Here is a 21,640-nt window from a genome sequence, read left to right on the forward strand (position 1 = left end):
TATATAAAATGGGGAACTTTCAAGGATGGTTACTGTAATAATGTGTGATGGGCCAAACAATCAAGTTCCAAGATAGCTAATACCTTGTCTTCCCTCACAGGAGGCCTTCCTATTTATGTCTGACTTCTGAGCAACAGCCAGTTAGCCTAATCATCATCAACATCACCAACCAATGTAGAACTGGTAGAGCCAGTGAAACCAGAACATTCCGTGTGAGATGTAGACAGAGATTCATTCATTCATTTCATTCATTCATTCATCCAAACTCTCTTCCTCTGGACCTGGTGTGCTATGGGGTCAATGATACGTATGAGAACATCAACTGTGTCAATGCATTGCATGGTGATGGAAAATGCAAAGCTCAGCTTCAAGTTTCTTGGGTGCTTTGCATCAGAACAAACAGTATAATTGGAAAGACAAGGATGGATAAAAATAAAGGTGGTGGTAAGTCATAGAGAAAGACGAAATTACGTAGGCAGTAAAGGAACTTATTTTTTCTTCTTGACAAACTCACAGACAAAGTACATGGTGAGATGACATCCAGTGTCATTCCACCTGCCCGAGCTGAGCATCTCCACACAGTCCTCTTGACCGTACGGGTCGCTGGGCTCCCCGTCCTTCCAGTTGCTGTAGTTCTGCAATGGAGTGTTGTCAGTGAACACAAACTGTCCTTCCCTCTCAAGATCATTAACCCCAATGAACACCCGGAAGAAGCCGCTCTTGGAGACATAGTCAGCGATGAGGTTGTTGACTGTTTCATCCTTGGGCATGGCTAGCATCCCACCTCGGATCCTGCAGTGGGTCAGGGATTCCCTGTAGTTCTTTTCCTCCTGCACAATGTAGTAGAATTTCTCCTCAGTTTCCCTGATCCCAGCTATGACTGCAGGGAGGAGAAAAATAGCATTATGCATCTAGAAAAGAGAAAAGGCATTGGCATCCATAATATCAGCAGATTTAAATTTCTTTATTTAGGATTCAGGAATTCATTTTGCGAGACCCTGTTGTGAGGTCGTCACTCATTTGATTGCTTCTTTGTTTTTGTAATCATCATGTTTATTCTATTTGTCCATATTCTCCCCAAACCAGGCTCTCTTTCATTTCCATCACTATGATGTCTGGAAAGTCTTCTTACGACACTTTACCTGTCAGATTTTGACTTGTCTGTTAGATCTGCGTGAACGTGGATTCTGCGCTTAGCAGTGGTGGGAACGCATCCCTGGGCCCGGGTCCTTCCATTCCCTCTCGCAGAGCACTCAGCATGCTAACTGTTTGCATTTGTGTCTCCTCTACCCACCCATGAATATGTCAAGACAATGTCCATGTCTTTGAAACTCCTCAACTTCAGTGCTTGGAACATTCCAGGAGATAGAAAATGCTTATTGAACTGCTATAAAATAATATACAGGTGAGTATGTGCCATGTTGGGGCCCTTTCCTGTATTGTGAACACGTATGTGGACTGAGATCATCCTTACTTCATCCTGGTACAGCAGGAACACTGAGCTACAGACTGAGCTTCAGGTGAGAACTAGCGACCCAGAATCATCCTGAGCTCTTATGAGGGCATGCACACTTGGACATCTATATGTACATTTTGGAATCCATAACTTGTATTCACACAGAAATCCATAACCAGTAAAATGTGGCAAACTAACTTTTCTACATTGTACCTATGTGGTCTGGCTTATTCTTGGCAGAGTCTATATCATATCAGACATAGAAAATTCAATATGCATTATAACCAGAGCTTTAATTAAAGTGACTAAATAACAGAGTATTTGCTATGTCTTTAACATTACAAGATGGCTATGAGCACAAGACAGTATTCCTGTGCTTGCAATAATATAATAATATATAACATATAATATAGTATATATATATATATATATGAATATATATATCAGGACAACACTAAGTAAAAATATTACAAAATGAAATCACTTGTAATAGTAACTACAACAGGGCCCTTAAGAACAGTTTCAGAATAAAATACCTAAGGACTTTAATTTAATTTAAGGACTTTACTGCTCATTATTATGGAGGAAATGGACAACGGCTAATGAAAATGGCTAAGTTGAAAAACTTAGAGAAGCCCCAGTTCATACTGATATCTGCATTATTGGTTGAAGAACAAGGACCAAATTTCTATTCCACTGTTCACTAGGTGTGTGTCTATGAACTAGGTGCTTTTTTTCTTTTAAAAGGATCAATTTAAGCATAGTACCCTTATCATGACAATTATTGTAAAGTCTCATGAGGCAGTGGTATTAGTTATAAACTATTCCAAGTACTTAACAAAGTAGTTAATGTTGTCATTACCATTTCTCCTTTTTTTCAAATAGAATCTCTATGTGACTCTTGCTATCACTTTTTCTTTCTTTTTTCTTTTATTTGTGAAGATACTGTACAGAGGGGTTACAATTACATGGGCAGGATAATGCGTACATTTCTTACCAAGCATTGCAGCCTCCTCCTTTTGTTTACCCTTCACATCCCTTCCCAGCCTCCCCCCTCCCCCCCAATCCCAATCTTTCTCCTTCCTCCCCTTCCCCCCCCCCCCCCCGCACCAACGTTGTAAAGCTCGTTTTGGACATGACAACTTGTACTTCTCATTGTTGCAACAGGTCCACCTGTATCTTTAAACAACTGGTTTTTCCCCATCTCCTCCTCAAGTTATACTGACATCAAATATAGTGAAAGCAAGGGTTATACTGTGGGGAAGGACATACAAAACATTAGAAACACATGCATGAAAGAAAAAAACATTAAGATACATATCTAAGGGTTCATTTTCCTGACATCACATTATCTGACCTTTTCCGCTTGACTCTTAGATATACTAGATATTGCAAATAAGGGAAACCATGGGACCTATGTTTCTTTGGGCCTGGCTTATCACTTTTTCATCCTAAGTTATAGCTCGCTAAATTTGTCTCTTTTCTCCATTCCCTTCTCTTAGGAAAATACCTTTGTCTGCTTGTAGGCAATGTACACATGAATTCATGTGTACACATGAATCTATCCTGGAGTCTGAGTGGATAATTAAGAGCCTTTAAGCTAGAGATGCTATTTCAATGGGCTTTTGCCCAACCCAGGTATTTCCATCTAGGAAATGTGCTTTTGAAAGACTAAACCAATAGATATATAGCACAAAACAAAAGAAAAATGTGTTTACCATTCTTGACAAACTTCATGGATTTCTTCAGCCGAGCAACACTAATATCTAGTTGTCCAACCACTTTCCGGTATCTTCCACAATCACAGATAGTACCTTGTAAATGACAAGAATAGGGAATTCATGTTGGGAGGCAGACCAGTTGGAACGAACATTTTCTCTCTTTCTAGTATCTTCTCTCTTTTTCAAGCCTTACAAGATTGTTCTGGAAATGAGTCTATATTGAACATTTTTAAGTTAAGTAAGATTTCTTAATTTATTTTATGTTTTAGGAATTCAGAAAATACCTTTTTAAATGTTTGAAATAAGGTAAAAAGCATTCCAAACTAGATTTTTTTTAAAAAGGAGAATAAATATGATAAACCCACACACACTTTGTAGACCATTTGTCATATTTGTTGAACACAGAACTTGTCTGTTCAACCTCAGAATAAATTTCTCTACAGCTTCCTCCAAACATGCTTGCGACCAGACTTCTGTTCTGTTACTGCATTATTCACTAGCTCACACGGTTCTCCCAAGATAGAAGAAACTTTTCGTGATTGAATCAAATGTTAATTCTGGTTACCCATATGAAGTATAGCTTGCACATTTCAAGGACTGTTAAAATCCTGTATAGAGATTGAGTTTACAATTTGAAAAGCCAGAAGTCCAGTCTGTGAGTTAACTGTGACTTTAAGTAGTCATTGATTTTCTTTCCTCATCTAGCTTTCCAGCTACTCAGCACCATTAGTGTGAGAGAAAAGCAATGCGGGGACAAATGATCTAAAATTCATGGTTGGTTCATGTAAATCTCCTCTTTTCCCTCCATTAGTAATATGAAAAGTAAAAGCAAATGGTTTTTGGCCAAGGAGAAAAATAAATATGAGGTTTAACTTATACAGTGTTTTAGGTAAGTACAAAGAATGTAAAACGGTTCCTCCAATTAGTCTTCACTAGATCAGGGTGAAAGTAAACAAGGGAAATGTCCCCAAATAATCTACCTTCTTTCCTCATGTAACACATTGGAAATAAGACCCTTGGACTAAGTGAGGGACTCTATCTGGTCCATGGTGAGCAGGTAGCTGTAACCAGGAGTCCTTTCTAGGTCAAGCCAGCTTGTGGGTGGGCCAACCACAGCCAGTATTTGGTTGAAATGCTAGGAAAAATAAGGTATGGGCAGGCTCTGGTGTAGACTCTCCTTGGGGTCCTGGAGAGGAGGAAGTGTTTTCTGTTGTGCTGGGTTTGCTTTTCACACTGAGCTTCTCAGGGATGGAGAGTGTGTCTCTTCTTCAGGACTTGGAAAGTCATCCATATGTAGAAAGGAAGATTCTCATTATTCCTCTCTTCAAGGTAAATGTTAAATACAGAAAGGGCTTTTGCTTTTCTTTAAAAAGGATATTCATTTGGGATGATATCAGAAGTCTAAGAAAAAATGAACTCTTCATACCTGCTTTGCCTTTTCCCCCACGCATGCCAAGCAACCCCTTTTCTCCTTTGTCACCTGAATAAAAACAAAACAAAAATAGCAATAGTGAAAAAGCATGCTGCAGTAAAAAAGGTGAACTACATCAAACAGTTAAGGTCTTACCTATCTAAAAATGAGGGGAAATACTTTTCCAAATTTAATTTGCTGTTTAATATCCTTCAGTTCTACATAAAATTTGTTCTTGAATTGGTTGCACAGACAGAATTAATCAAAGGAATCGTAATTTATTTGGGGGTGAATGTTGACTTCCAGCAAGGTACTTAAGAAACATTTGAATTTGTAATATGATGTACCCTGATTCTTAACAAGGCTAATACAATTCTTAGCATGTTTTTAATTTAAAAGATACTGTTGGTTTACAATTCCAGCTCAATTGGTTAGCAAATTTCAGTGTCTGAGTTTAGTGTACACCAATTTATTCTGTGTGGTTTTTGTGCTTGGATTTAGAAACACAATATTATTCTTTTTCAATTCAACAAATATTTACTATTTACTTTGTGCAAGACATTAGGTTAGGTACCTGGAGAACATACACAGAGAGACAAGGTTAAACTCTATGAAGGAGTTCACAATTTTCAGAAGATATGTGAATAAGGCACATATCTGTACTATAAAGTCATATCAAATATTACATTGTCGTATCATATATATTCCATTGAAATGTCAAACTTGGTGATTTTATCTTTTGCTCTTTGCATCTGGCACTTTTTTTTATCCAGTCAGAGGCATCCATAAAGCAATTCTCAAAAGAATCAGAATTCTTGGAACAGAGAGAAAAGGTATGCTGCTTTGTTTGTTTTGTGCTTGAAACTCACATCAGATGCAATAATTGAAAGAAAAAAAAACTTCTGATTTATAAGAGGAAATGTTTGGCTTTAGGATCAAAAGAGAAGTAAACAGAGCTGTAAGCTTCAATGGAGATGTAGGAGAAGAATAAGAAAAACTTTTGAAAGGTAAACACAGGGTATAGCCCTTAGGCTAGGAGTGTGGGGTTACTCTCATAACAATTTGACACAAGTCAAGATGCTAATATGAAGGAGGGGTAGGCCAGCATGGAGGTTCTGCCTAATTTTACCCTTTCCTAGCAGTAGGAAGAACGCATAAGCTTCCCTCCAAAAACTGTATAGCATTTTGTGTCACTTATGTTGAGGGGGCCCATTAACTAGTCTTCTTAGCATCATCTGATGAGTGCTTTTCATTTGAAGTCCCTTACATATCAAAGAAGAAATGCCTGCTGTTACTCTAGGGATTTCTAGAGCCTTTCAAAACTGGCTCCTGTAGCCCTTTATTTTTTCCAGTGAAGTAAGACATTCAGATGTTCCCCAAACAAGTGAAAAAGGTCCTTGGAATCCAGAATGAATTTCAGTGTGCAAAGAAGATACTTAGGTCCCAAATAAAAGAAAAAAAATCATTTCACACAGAAATCTGAATGCGTTTCAGGGGGGAAGGGAAAGTCTTAGCACTTTACTTACATTCAACAAGGCAGTAAAGTCTATAATAGAATGTGATCTGTTGTGCAAGAGGCATCGAACAAAGATAACACAGAGAGTGAGCTAGAAGAGACAATGCTTCAGTTGAAAGGATGAAGGAAAATATTAATATTTGAACTTGGCTAACAAAAGCTTTAGCAGTAGAAGATAGTAGAGAGGGCATGGAAAAGGTCTAGTAGGGGGTATAAGTAATTGAGAGAAAAGCATGGAAATATGACAAACACATTTCAGAGGAAGATGGATCTGCTCATATCTTAGTTATTGCCAACAAATTCTTTATTTCCTACATGTAAATTAGAAAAGATCAAAACAGACTTTGAGCATGGATTAGTGGAAGAAAGATAATATGTATTTACTGAATGCAAATGAGTTGCCAAGTATCATTCTGCCTAATTTACATATATTATTCTATTAAAGCCTATGAGCTAGGTACTGTGATTATCTCTAGTTTACAATTGCAGGATCTGAGGGTCAGAGAGGCAAGCGATTTGTTCAAGGGTAGCCAACAATTAAGTTCCAGTGCTGATATCCAAACACAATCAGTTCTGATCCCCGGATTTACAGTGTTTTACAAATGAGTTGACCAATGACATAATTAGGGAAGGTAGAATGTTTGAAAAATATTATCAAAGTGAAAGAGCCAGGACAGATAAACAAAGACCACATGACCTCACTCTTAGGTAGAATCTAAAAGTTAGCTTCATTGAAATAGAGTGGCATAATGGTTACTGGAGGCTGAAGAGAGTAGGAGCAAGAAGAGTTGGAAGGGATTGGTTAAGTATATACATTCAGAATAAGGAAGAATCAGTTCTGCATTCTATTGCACAGGCTGGTAACTATAGTCAATGGTAAGACATTGTACGCTTCAAAAAAATAGCTAGATTTTGAATGCTCTCACAAAATAACAATAAATGTTTAGGTCATGGATCTGCTAATTATGTAAACTGGATTGTTATAAAACATATACATATATCAAAATATCACACTGTACCCAATAAATATGTATAATTATGTGTCAATTAAGAATAAAATTTAAAAAACAAAACATTGAAAAATTATAGCAGTCTTTCTCATCAAAAGCAATATGGACTTGGAGATCATAAATAGAGGTTAAATTTATTATGATTATTATTAAGTGGTTGTACAAAGAAGTTATAATTCCATATGTCAGGCTATGAGTACAGTGCATCTTGATCAGGTTAAAAATTACTTTTATGATTTACATTTTCTTTGTATGTGAATTCCTTTCATTACAATATGGATTAAATATTGATTACTGTTCTTTTATGATCCGAATTTTGCATAAGTTTGCTACTAGGCATCAGCAAAGTATAGAGAACAGAGGTCTACTCTTACCTGGAACTTTGCTTCCCATAGTTTCAGTTACCTGTGGTCAACCATGGTCCCCAAATATTAAATGGAAAAATCCAGAAATAAATAATTCACACATTTTAAATTGCATACCATCCTGAGGAGCTTTATGCCCTCCTGCTCCATCCTGCCTGGAATGGAACTCCCAATATATCCATATCACATATGCTATCCACCCAATAGTCACTTAATAGTCATCTCAGAGATCAGACAGATTGTCGTAATATGACAGTGCTTGAATCTAACGAAGCCTTATGTGGCAGCATCATCCTATGACACAGCGCCTATGCCATTCCCCTCACTCACCATGTGATGCAGGCATTGCATCATCTTGGAACATCACAAGAAGGATGAACACAGGACAATAAGGACAATAAGATATTTGATAGTGAGGAGGTAAAGACAGAGAGCTACATTCACATAACTTTCATTAGAGTCTATAGATATCATTGTTCTATTTTTGATATTGTTGTCACCCTTACTCTGTTCAATTTTAACTTAAACTTTTTTTTTTTGTTGGTCATGGGGCCTGAACTCTGGGCCTGGGGCTGTGCCTGAGCTCTTCAGCTTAAGGCTAGCTCTCTACCACTTGAGCCACAGTGTCCTTCCGGCTTTTTCTGCTTATGTGGTGCTCTGGAATCGAACCCAGGGCCTCATGCATGCAAGACAAGCACTCTACAACTGAGCCACCTTCCCAGCCCCATTTTTGTTTTTTTCTAACTAAGTTTTATGGTAATGGTGATGTACAGAGGAGTTACAGTTACATAAGTATTGAGTACATTTCTTTTTGAACAGTGTCACTCCTCCCTCATTTTCTCCCAGTTCTTTCCCTCCCAACCCTTCTTTCATTTTAACATAGTGTCTAGTGAATATCAATGCTGAATTAGTTCAGTCTTTGTCCCACCATTCTGTGTTTTCCCTTCTTTGCCTCAAATAAGATAAATTTACATACAAGACAAAAGGTACAAAAAATCAAAAAACAATGACAAAAGGGAAGCAACAGGAAAGAAAGAACTGCAAACAGTACAGTTAAAAAAAAAACCTCTGTTTCCATTTCTTGGAGTTCATTTCAATAAGCATTTTATATGATCCTATGCACATAGACATTGAGCCCTTGTGATCCTCTCCTAAGAATATCCTCCTTTGTTCTCACTGTGTGAATGTTTAGAGTCCTGTTTAATTTATCATGCCTAAGTATAATTTTTTTGTCTTTTACTATCCATTGGGTTTACTTGTAGATTTCTAGGCACATTCAAATTATTATGAATGAGGGAAAACATGCAACCTATATTTCTTTAGGTCTGGCTTACATCACTTAATAAATTTTATTCTAAATGTGTATATATAGGAAAAAGCATAGTATAACTAGTTTCAGGCATCAGTGAAAGTCTTGGATGTTTTCCAGTGGGAAAAGAAACTATAGTATTTGCTTTGGAAGGCTCATATGCTTTTAAGGAAATAAAAATACACAGACAAGAACAAAAAGTTTGGCACTGTCATGTGCTAATAGAGTGAACTCGACTATAAGACTTTGAGGTAGTCAGAAAAAAAAAAAGAGGCCTGGATTACAGCAGAGAAGGCTATATTAAAACAGGGGCACTTGGGGCTGGGAAGGTGGCTCATTGGTAGAGCACTTGCCTTACATGCATGAGGCCCTGGGTTCGATTCCTGGGCACCACATAAACAAAAAAGAAAAAAAACGGAAGTGGTGCTGTGGCTCAGTGGTAGAGTGCTAGCCTTGGGCTGAAGAGCTGAGGGACAGCGCCCAGGCCCAGAGTTCAGGCCTCATGACCAGACCCTAAACAAACAAACAAACAAATAAATAAAACAGGGGCACTCAACCTGATCTAAGAAATGGGGTAAAGAGCTTTTGAATTAGTATGTATTTTCTTCTTTTTCTCTCCCCCTGAGAAGATGGAGAGACTGACTACTTCTCAGTATTTTGATATGAATTCTTTTGCCTTTCTGACAAATTGGAACATCAAACCAATCTGGTTGGTAGAGTGAAAGATCATGGAAGCCTGAAAATATAGAATTGACATTCTGCCTCTGTCACTTGATAGCTAACTGTAGACAGAATATTTAATTTCCCTAGCAAATAATGCTACCTCAGAAGATAAGATCATTATGAGACTATGTTAGACTATTTTACAATGAGGTCAGTATTGGACTTGACTCAGAAGATGCTTAGCCAACATTAGCATTGGTTCCCCAGTTCTGAGCTAGGGTAACGGATGGAATGCCATGCATTTAGCTAGTTCACAGAGGGTTTGGGCTTTGCTGACCCATTTCTGCAAAGCTAATCATAGGGTAAAGTCATCCACAGAAACTTATTTTGGCCCATGGATGGGAATATGTCTGTAATAACTGTCTTAAGTTTGAGGAATTAGAGATCACATTCAAACAAACAAACCAAAAACCCCATCGTAATGCTTACAGTGTAAAAGGATTATGGACCTTAAGTCAAACATTTATTTTGCTATGGGACTGAATTTACCCATATTAAATCATTCTTATTTCTTATTCTTGAGATGAACTATTGACATCCAGAAAGCTACCTTATCCATGCAAGCAACAATAGTAAGGTCAGCCTAGAAAGTTGAGATTAATCTGAGTCAAGTGAAAAACTTCGAAGGACCACAGTCAGAATGAACACAATAAATTTTGAAGTACAGATTAAAAATGGAATTAATCCCAGTGAGCCAGAGCACTGTATCTCATTTTTTAAAAAAAAATTCAAGACAAGCTCATAAATTTCGATGGCAGGTGTCTGGAGGAGAAGGAAATCTCAGTAGCCATTGCTAGAAATTGATGTTAAAGGAAAAGTGGTATTCATAGGAATAAGAAGTAGAAAAGAAATTCACAGTTTGGAAATATGTTTTCTTCATTTTAAAAAATACTTATTTGTTTTCACAGTCCTAGGAATAAACCCTAGGACTCTGTGCTGACTAAACAGGCGTGCTACCATAGAGCTATATTCCTACCTCTTTTGTTGTTGCTGTTGTCGTTGGTGGTGGTGGTTGTGGGGCTTGAACTCAGGGCCTGGATGCTGTCCTTGAGCTTTTGCACTTAAGTCCAGCACTCTACCACTTTGAGCCACAGAACCACTTCAAGGTTTTCTGGTGGTTAATTGGAGATAAGAGTCTCACCGACTTTCCTGCTTTGGCTGGTTTTAAACTGCCATCCTCAGAGCTGAGTCTCCTGAGAAGCTAGGATGACAGGCATGAGCCACTGGTTCCTGGGTCCTACCTCATTGTTTTTGCACACTCAATACCACAAATATTTTGAAAGTTTCTAATATATAATAGGCATTAAGACAAAATTAGAATTTCAAAGGAAGACATATATTTTTTAAGCAAACAGAAGCAGTAATTCTTCTATTGATAAAAATTCACAAACAATATGGGAAACCTACAAGCTAATTCCCCAGGACAGTGGCAGAGGTATATACTAGCTATTAGGGACCTGAGCCTTGAAGGAAGAATTAACCTGAAAGAGACTATTTTAGTTAACCATATCATTTCTGGATGGTTTCTTTCTTAAAAGAGTTTAGCTACTTGCATGCCTAGCTATTCATACCATGCTGATTTTTGTAATATATTATTCCACTATCATTTTATCTTATGAGAGGATTAAAACTTAGCTGAAGATCAAAAACCCCAACTTTTTTACTTGGAGACAAAATTTCACATCCAAATCTAGGAAAAGACTATAATATCTGGTGACTCAGTGAAATATGAAGTTTTTAAGTTCTGGAAAGCTTTATGGCAGTGGTGTACCCATCTCTTCTGATCTGTTTAAATGTAAATCTTTTACTGGATACCCATGAATCTTGTAACCCTTTCTGTGATTTTTTATTCATTCTCAGCGAGGTAGTTTTACTGGATGGAAAGTCTTTTATTAGATTCCCATTAGTTAGTTTCTGTTTTGGTTATTGTGTCTTACCCTTGGATCAAAATATAGACTTAAAATTGGATGCTGGTGGCTCACATTCACAATTCTAATTACTCAGGAGGCTGAGATCTGAGGACTGAGGTTGGAAACCATCCCAGGCAGAAAAGTCCTTGAAACTCCCATCTCCAATAAATTACTCAGAAAAAGCTGGACGTGGTACTGTGGCTCAAATGGTAAAGCATTAGCCTTAGGAACAAATGCTCAGGGATAGAGCCCGGGCCCTGAATTCAAGCCCCAGGTTCAGCATGCACAACCACATCCACACCCCTTCCACTCTCCCACTGTGTAATTAACTTCTAGAAGCATTATTGGTTTATCTTTCAATTTCATGTCTACAAAGGTTTATATGTACAGCCACTGGCTTTTAGAGTGCTACCTAAGTGGTCAAATTCCTATGAAGATACTGATAACACAGGACCTTCACACTAGGTTTATCATTCCCCATTGCAGAACAAACTCAACCTGTATAAGTCAAGTTTGGCAGTGTTTCTGCTTCTATCAATTTCTTTTGCCTTATTTGTCTATCACAGCATTATCTTAATGGTTTGCTTTCATAATAAATGTTCAACTTCAGTAATTTATGTCTTCCACCTTTGTTTTCACTTTTCAAGTCTATCTTGGGTATTCTTAATCTCTTTCGTTTACACATAAATTTTGAATTGGCTTATCAATTTCCAAAATAATATTTCTGGGATTTTGATTGAAATGATATTGAATCTATCGATCAATTTGAGATGCCTAAGTACATTAATATTATTCAATCTTATAGCCCATAACATAGATTTACCTCCCTTTTCTTAGAAATACTTTATTTTGTTATCATTTTCTTGGGCCTATTGTGGAGGCATTATGCAAGTTAGTAGGTTTGATAATTTGACAATATGAAAAATGTTTTGTTTTAATTTGTTGCTTGAATTATTTCTACATAGAAACAAAAATAGATGTTCTTGTGTGGTTGTCTAACAAACTTCTCTATTACAAATAGTTTACCTGTGGATTATTTTGAATTTTCTAGGCATGTAATAAGTTATCTTCTGTTTTTCAACTATTGAATAAATGTATTACTTTTTCTCGTATTTTTTGCTCTGTCTAGAATCTCATTGCCAAATGTTGATTAGAATTTGTGCTAGAAAACTGTATATACAAGATGCAGGACACTGGAATCAAATACAGTGACAACAGGGGTTCTGCCATGGGGGAAGTACAAAGAAACAAAAAAAAATTACATAGTACATTATAAGTACATTAAAAAGAACAGCAACAAAAATAAAACCTCTTATGTTCCTATCTGGGGGTTCATCTTGTTTAACATCATCTTATATGGTCATATGTACATAGCTTTTGACCTCTTCTGCTTGTCCTAGACATATACTAGTTATTGCAGATAAGTGAAACCATGGGATCTATGTTTCTTTAAGTCTGCCTTACTTCACTTAAGATAATTTTTTCCAAGTTTTTCCATGGGACAGTGTCATCCTTTCTGATGGATGCACAGAATTCCATTTTATATATATATGTGTGTGTGTGTGTGTGTGTGTGTGTGTGTGTGTGTGTGTATATGTATATATGCACCACATTTTCTTGATCTATTCATCTACTGAGGGGCATCTGGGTTGGTTCCATATCTTAGCTATGGTGAATAATGCTGTGATAAACATAGTTGTGCTGGTAGCTTTGGTATGATCTTGTTTGTGATCGTTTGGGTAAATGCCTAAAAGTGAGAAATAACAAAATGCTGAAAAAAGGATACAGGATGACACATTGTAACAATGAGATGTACAAGACAGTATGTTGAAAAAGAAGTTTACAACTTTGCGGGGGGCGGGGGGAGGGTTGGGAGTGGGGAAGGAGGAATTGGGGAGGTATTGAGGAAAGGGATGGTAAGGGAAAAATAAATGCGGGTGTAACAATGCTAGATAGTAAATGGACTCATTACCTTGCTCATGTAACTGTAACCCCTCTGTACAGTATCTTTACAATAAAAAATATATATAGTAAGGAAAAAAAGAATTTGTGATAGAAGGCTGTGCTAACTTCATTCCCACTTAGTATTTCACTACTGATTAATTTTAAATAGATTTTTGTTGTTTCTGATATTCCTTTTTATGATTAAGCATATTTTCTTCTACTTCTGTTATTTCTATTTTGCTGCATTTCTTTTTTTCAGTCATGGGGCTTAAACTCAGGACCTGGGTGCTGTCCCTGATCTCTTTTTGCTCAAGGCTAGCACTCTACCACAGCAACAGTTCTGCTTCTAGTTTTCTGGTGGTTAAATGGAGATGTACAAGTCGTTATGTCGAAAAACGAACTTTACAACTTTGGCACGAAGGGGAGGGGGAGATGTGAAGGGATGGGAAGGGGAAACAAAGGAGGAGGCTACAATGCTTGTTAAGAAATGTACTCATTACCTTGCCCATGTAATTGTAACCCCTCTGTACAGTATTTTCACAATAAAAATAAATAAATATATAGAAATTAAAAAAAAAGAGTCTCACTTCCCTGCCCCAGTTGAATTGCAATCCTCAGATCTCAGCCTCCTGAGTAGCTAGGATTAAAGGTGGGAGTCACCAGTGCCCAGCTTTTGCTACACCTTTAACAACATGAAAAGGTATGTTATTAATTAAAGCTTTTCAAATTTTCTGGAGTTTTTATTAAAAATATAGGACATATTCTTGGGCTACTACTCTTGGCAAGCCTCAAATATTAACTCTACTGGAGTCTCTTAGCCTCTTATTACTACTCTACTTATAAATGTATGTGTATTTTGTGGCAAATGGAGTGTAGAACACATAGCTTAGTTTAGAGGGATCCCCTTCTGTTCCAGAGCATGACTCCTAAAGTCCTATTAATTTGGAACATCCCCTATTCCTTCAAATATGATTTGATTTGAGAGAGAGCAGCTAGTCCTAGTTATCAGAATGATTAACCTAAGTAGGCCAGTTTCTTATAAAAACTGTAACAGAAGTCTGGACTTCATCTCCATCACTAAACATCACAATTATTCTCACTTTTGAAGCTTAGTATTGATGTGTAAATTAAGAATACAGTCAAATCTCAGAAGAAAGCCCTACAATTTTCAAGATTGGCTTCTATTTTTACAACTGCATTTCTTGTTCTGCAGGTCCCAGAACTCTGGTTTAGTATGTTTGTATCATGGCTTTAGACCGATCTGTACAGTAAGTGGCAGTATTCTTGTAGATGATTACTTTGGACTTGTTATCAATAACTTAACTGTGCATGGAAGTAACCTCACACTACATAAATATATCTCATTCAGTCTAAAATATTTCACCATATAAGCTCATCTGAGATAGCTCCTAAAACACTCATAAATATTTGCATCTGCTTCAAACCACTCAGTACTAGAAGGATGATTGATGGAAGGGAGCTGGTGGAAAAGAAGATAGCAGTCTTAACTCATGCTTGGTGGTAGGTAATATTACCTCAAAGGTGCAATGTAGTTGGTTTTATGTGTGTATGTGTTTTTAAAAGTATGTAAAGCATAAATATTTTATTTTATTTATTTATTTATTTTTTTGTCGGTCGTGGGGCTTGAACTCTGGGCCTGGGCGCTGTCCCTCAGCTCTTCAGCTCAAGGCAAGCACTCTACCACTTGAGCTACAGCGCCACTTCCGGTTTTCTGCTGGTTTATTGGAGATAGGAGTCTCACAGTCTCTCCTGCCTGGGCTGGTTTTGAACCGCGATCCTCAGATCTCAGCCTCCTGAGTAGCTAGGATTACAGGCGTGAGCCACCAGCGCCCCGCTAAGCATAAATATTTTATAACTACATACATAAGTGATTAAAAAAATATAGATAATGACAAATTATCATGGGGAGAAGTAATTAGGAAAGATATATCTAGATAGTCTATTTTAGAAGGGAATTCATAAAAAGGTGGAAAGTCACTATTTTTAATTAGTTGGGGATAAAATGTTTTACTTTACAAATTTTACCAAGACATATGGCTAGGTGAATCCACTGCTAAGGGTTCTCCTATGTTGTGATAAAAATCCATGTGATGAAGGAATAAGCTTTGGCTTAGCTTTCCTAGCTTCATGATAAAACCACTGGACATAGTCTGTAGCAGGATATGTGGACCATGAGTGGCTTCTGTAACTCTTCTTTTTTTATATGTATGTGCCAGTCCGGGGGCTTGAACTCAGGGCCTAGGCACTGTCCCTGAAATTAACATAGAACTACTTACCTATGATCCATTCATTCAACTCTTGGGCATTTATCCAATAGATTACAAAGCCACTAGCACAGCCACATTTATTGCAGCACTGTTCACCTTAGCCAAGGTATGAAACCAGCTCAGATGCCCCTCAATGGATAAATAGATCAGCAAGATGCGGTATATATACACAATGGAAGTTTACTAACCATGAGAAAGAATAGTATTGTATCATTTGTAAAGAACTGGAAAGACTTAGAAAACATTATATTAAGTGAAGTACCACAGGCCCAAAGAGACAGAGAATCCATGTTTTTCCCTTGTATGAGGAAGCTAGATTTAGCTTGCAAACTCATAAACAAATACATTGAGTTGTATGAACATGTATACAAATGTATTGACTAAGGTATGGTAGAGTCAAGGGAAATCTCAAATTGTGTAATTCCTTAGGAAGACCAAATCAAGGCTGAGCAAAATAAAATACCAGGAAGTAGATACTCAAAAGGGGTGGGCAAGGTAAAAGGAGATAGATAAATAAAGAGAAGAGGGGGAAATGCAGTCAAGAATTCAATGTATATCCTACAAAATTAAGACGAGTGAGAGAAGGGGTGGAAAGGGGAGGATTCGATGAGAATGTTGAAAGAGGTGAGTAGATCAAGACGTATTCATAAAGTGCTCTGTTAAATGGCAACTCCTTTATACAACTACTTAAAGATGATAATAAAATATTATTTAAAAAAGAACAAAGTATTGTTTTCATGACATAAAAGGCTTAAAAATATGTGATATGCACTATTTTGTTTCATTTGCTACTGGAAAATAGTAAAGATAATTTACCCTTCTGGCCCATCGGCCCAGACTTGCCAATACTGCCCTGATCACCTCTATCTCCGAGTTCTCCTTTGAGTCCTAGAAAGCAAAGCGTGACATCTTTATATCATAAGATTTTAGGAAACAGCAAAAAGCATATTTTTCCATTTGTGATAGCCAATATATAAACCCTCTGTTATATTATCTACTTTCAAAGTTATAATTTATATATTAAAATGTCAGGGCTGATGATAATCTAGACATGATGATACTTTAATGCTTACTGATGCAGTATTTCTAGAATGACCATATCAGAGAATGCTCATCAGAGAATGCTTAATCTAAAGGTCAGAAATGGGGATGAGTGGAAATGTTTTTTACTCTGTTCTGGAACTACTCATTTCTAGATTCATTTTGGTTTTGCCCTGTGATTCTTTGTTTTCTCTTTTGACAGCCTTACGTGTACAATCATGACACTTAGTAAACAGAGAGATCAGAGAACATCAACTTACTTCACTTAACATAATATTTTTCTAGGTCTCTCCATTTCCTTGCAAATGGCATATTATTTTTCCTGGTGGATGAATAAAATTCCATCATATGCATATATCCACACACATATGATATATATATATATATCATATGCAAGTATATACATATGCATGGATCTCTCTATATACATACATACATGTGCATATATATGTCACATTTTCTTGATCCATTTGTTCATCGTGTAGAGATTGGGCATAAAATTGTTGAGTTTTTAATACAAAACGTATTTCCTGGCACCACTAAGCTCTTCTAAAATTTCTACTTATTTTGTTTTCCTTTTTAATGAAAATCTTACAATATGTACCAGCTTTGTTTTATAAGAATAATTCTGAGTTTGACACAGACATTTATATACTGAATTGAATCAGTATTTCTCAACATGACACTTTAGGGGGCCAGCAGGTCTTTATATCCTTTTAAAGAATTCTTCAGCTATACAAACAATGAGATTGTGTTCTCTGCAGGAAAATGGATGGAAGCAGAAATGTTCATGATAAACTTAGACAGATTCAGAAAGACAACCATCACACATGTTTCTCCCATGTGCAGAATCTAGGCTGAAAAAATATGACATAAACACAAAAATGGGATTCTTGGAGCAAGAAACCAATGGGAGGGGGCTAGGAGAAAGGAGAAAGGAGAGGCTGATGGGAGGGGAATAGGACTGAAGTACTTTATCAGCATAAAAACCACTAAAATAGCTTGATTAAAAAGAGAGGGAGAAGGATATTAAGAAAAAATATTAGAGGGGGCAAAATTTGAGTAAGGAACATTGTATGCCTATATGGACATATCACAATGAAACCCTTTTGGACAATCATTACAAGGTAATAAAAATAAATAGTTCAAGATTTTAACGTAAGTGGTCCAGGCAAACCATATGGGTAGCGGTTGGCAGAGAATCAAGTGCTCAGAACATAACCCAGAGCAATGTGCAAGTGAGACTTACTGCTGGCTTTATAGTAAATATATCCTTTAATAGTTTTCATAGTCTTTTGATATGTTTTGCTTCTACTTCCTCCATAACCCTCCATTTCTCCCCATTATGCTATTTAGTTCTATAAAGAAGGAGGTCTTAAATAAAGAGATCTTGGGCAAAGATGAACGGATCAATTTGTAGCTCCCTCCTTAAACTCTAGGCCAGCCAGAAATTCTAGCTTGTGTTGCAGCTTCTGACAGGAGACCAAGCCATCAACCCACAGATGTTTCTTAAAACTTATAATTTCTTACATATTCCCAAAGAATACTTCAGTGGGTTCATAGAATTCCCTAATCTTTGCAGTCCTAATGATGCCATTTACAGAATAGGTCTTATTTTTATTGACAGGAAAGCTCAGAACTTCTGCGATGGTGAATGAATTAAAGGTGTCCTCAGGGCACTATTAAACTGCTGATTTCCAACACCAGGGCCAGGAAAGAGAACATTTCTATATTATAGTGTCAGTTTTACCTACCTTTTGGCCCTTTGCGTCCCACTTTACCATCCTTTCCCTCTTCTCCTGGATCTCCTTTCTCCCCATCATCTCCTTTAAAACAAATAGAAAATGAGAAAGAATTGAAGAACTCAAATGTAATCCCATGCAAGTTCTCTCCAAGGGAAGGTGACCATTATTAGAATCCACCTAGCAACTCAGATGTGACAATGAACCTAGGTCACATGAATTGGATACTCAGACAACACTTGTATCTCCAACTTTTCTCCACATTTGCTCTGTGTTTGAAAACTCCAAAATTATAAGTATGGATCAGGTAGCAAAATCAGGCAGTTGGGACTAGGGAACAAGTACAAAGCAGTTGTGTGAGAATTGTGACGGTCTTAGTCATCGTGAACATAGCTTCAGTGCCAGAACAATGAAAACAGACTGAATAAATTACTCAAGGAAAGGTATGATGGATTATGAGTCAAAAGTTTCTGAGTTTAAGGTCATATTAGTCACAAATATGGAACAAATCTTTGGTAAACTGGTGATTGGGCTTATTGACTTTGGAATATAGACTTGAGTCCCAGCTCCCCCCAATCCTTTCTGGAAGAAGTTGAACATATACTATTCTTCTCAGCATCTTATTTTCTTTCCCTATATAGCTACTAAAGTAGGTTACATTCTAGAAGTTGAAGCCAGGTAATGCATATAGGAGACCTGGGACATGATTTGGGTTTTGCAGTGTTCTTGTGTTCTGTATTCTGCAGTTTCACATTCTTTATGTGGGATGTTACCTGCCCTCCCTGCCTTGCCCAGTTGTTTTAGGATCAAGCAGGGAAGCATATGAATGTGCTTTGAACATACACAGTACAACATTCATAATATTATACTGACATTATCATCATCACCATCTTGGGACATGAGGTGCTTCTGTTCATCACTGGAGGGGAAAAAATGGAGACATTTCTAAAGATAAAAAGGTAAAGTTCCTGGGGCTAGATAGTTCAGAGGAGAGAAAAAAGATGAGGTGTTCACTAATTTCTCCAGAAAAGAAAAATATACATAGGAGCTGTCTTTATTTTCTGAGAGCAGAATGTGAAAAGTTGAAGTGGATGGTGAGTTGGATTTGGAGATGTTAAGATGGGCCAAGCATAGAGTGTTTCACAAGAAGTTCCTTCTGGGAAAGGCTTTCAAAAAAGATGCACAGAGAACTTCTGTTGTGAGCCCAGAGGGGTGAAGGGTTGAACCACAGGACATTTTGCTAGCCAAAGTCACCAATGAATGTGTATTGAGCAATTATAATGTGTTCTGGGCACTAAGCTAAAGACTTGGCATGAAATCATCATGGCAGTTCTAGGAGATGGATACTGTTATTATTCAATTTAATAAACAGAAAAAAACTTAAGATCCTATGTTCCTAGAGCTTGTTAGTGGTTCAGTGAGGATTCAGTACTTAAGTTTCTGCCTCTCCAGAATAGTGACACTTGGCCCTTCCAGACAGGCTCTGTGACACTTAGCCTATGGTAGATTTTAGAGAATTAGGAGCTTGGTCAAGTTTTCAGGGAGAAAAGGGGAGATACAGAAAATAATAACACTGTTCTGTAGCCTTTTAAACAAGAAAGACTGTGGTGAGGGGGAAAAAAAGGAAAAAAAACAACTTAGCTCATTGGCTCAATGATTTACATCATAGGAATGATTTACATTATCTCAAGTGGGTATGAACTTTCAGGCCTGGCTCTGTTGCTATCAGATTGAAGGATCTTGGCAAGACCCTTATTTTTTCAGAGTCATGTTTCACTCATTTGTAGAATGAACAAATGAACATTTTTTTATTGCGAAAATACCGTACAGAGGGGTTACAATTACATGGGCAAGATAACGAGTTCATTTCTTATCAAGCATTGTTGCCTCCTCTTTGTTTCCCCTTCTCATCCCTTCCCATACTCCCCCCCTCCCCTCACCCGATTCTCCCCCCTATAATGAACATTTTTTCCCCTCCAGAAATGATTTTTTCCCCCTTTCCTACCAAACTGTAAGCTGAGTGATGCTCTTCTTCTAATTACCTTTGTTGGTTAACCTATCACTTCAATCTGAGTTACATAATTGTAACCCCTCTGTACATCACCTCTACAATAACAATAAAATATATTAAAAAAAACAGATGCCACTTCCAACTCTATGGATCAGTTTATCCTTCACAATCTCCCGTGATCCAAGGGATGGTTAGTGCCCTAATAATTTCTCCTAGCACGTCCAGCATACAGGCACCATCATGGAGTATGATGCTCAATAAATGTGGCACAGTTGGATATATTTTGTGTGAACCATGAACCATTCTACAAATGTAATAATAATGGTGTGACAGAGGATGCTGAGTTCAATATGTTCTTAGTATTAGACATGCACTCACTTCATTTCCTTCTACAACCTTTGAGATGGATGTTCTTCCATTATTTGAAGGAGGAAATTGGGTCAAGGTAAGGAGACTTAATTGATGTAGGTTCACCTGACTTATAAATGGTAAAACAGGATTTAAACCAAGGTATCTGTCTTAAAATCCATGTTCTGAATAACTTGTATGATTTGGAACAAATTCCTACCTTACTCTTTCTGGGCGGTGATTTGGTAACAGTATACTGGGCTTAAAGATGTATGTCCCTTCTCACCAAAGGTCAGGATCTTAACATCACATGGGTATGGATATTGGTGCCAGTAGTCTTTCTCCTCCTTCTCCCTAGGAGATTTTCAAGCAAGTGTCCAACTGGAGGTGGTCAGATGAGCGACACAGGTATCTGTTACTTCCTGTGGCTCCAGATAGAAACGTGGGCAGGGGAGCACCTAATTATTGTTCTTGTGATCCATGACCCAGGTGATTACACCCAGCTTGGGGGAAGAGCAGAAGGCTGGCAGAAGTGAAGCAAACAACTTGAATCCTTGCCTTCAGCTCAGGTCCTGGTTCATTTGATCTCTGAGACTTGCTTTAATGAGAACAGAAAGGAGACATGAAAGCGAGCTGTGGAAAGGATCCCCTAACGTGGCTCACAGTTGCCTGCTTTTATCCTTTTGGCAATATTTCATTGGATGAGTAGGGCTATTTAGACTTCCTTTCCTTCATTTAAAAATAGCCACTTACATTTGAAAATTAGATGAAAAGCTATAAAGTAAAATAAACTGATTTCAATTTCATACAAAATGATTTGTTTGGACCCTCCAGGTCACTAGCTT

The 21,640-nt window shown here is 37.3% G+C and overlaps 1 protein-coding gene across 1 annotated transcript in view; it reads right to left on the bottom strand.

The window, feature by feature from the left end:
- Positions 1 to 459: 459 nt before the first annotated feature.
- Colec10 (collectin sub-family member 10 (C-type lectin)) overlaps positions 460 to 21,640 on the bottom strand; it is a 35,451-nt gene continuing 14,270 nt past the window's right edge. Inside the window, exons 2-6 of the mRNA XM_013032226.1 lie at positions 18,449 to 18,520; positions 16,470 to 16,541; positions 4,604 to 4,657; positions 3,175 to 3,270; positions 460 to 880 (exon numbers count right to left, since the gene is read on the bottom strand). Coding sequence (XP_012887680.1) covers positions 489 to 880; positions 3,175 to 3,270; positions 4,604 to 4,657; positions 16,470 to 16,541; positions 18,449 to 18,520 — 686 coding nt within the window. The 3' untranslated portion in view covers positions 460 to 488. The remainder of the gene's footprint in view (positions 881 to 3,174; positions 3,271 to 4,603; positions 4,658 to 16,469; positions 16,542 to 18,448; positions 18,521 to 21,640) is intronic.

This window comes from Dipodomys ordii, unplaced genomic scaffold (genome assembly GCF_000151885.1).
Source record: "Dipodomys ordii isolate 6190 unplaced genomic scaffold, Dord_2.0 Scaffold151, whole genome shotgun sequence".
Classification (NCBI taxonomy): Eukaryota; Metazoa; Chordata; class Mammalia; order Rodentia; family Heteromyidae; genus Dipodomys; species Dipodomys ordii.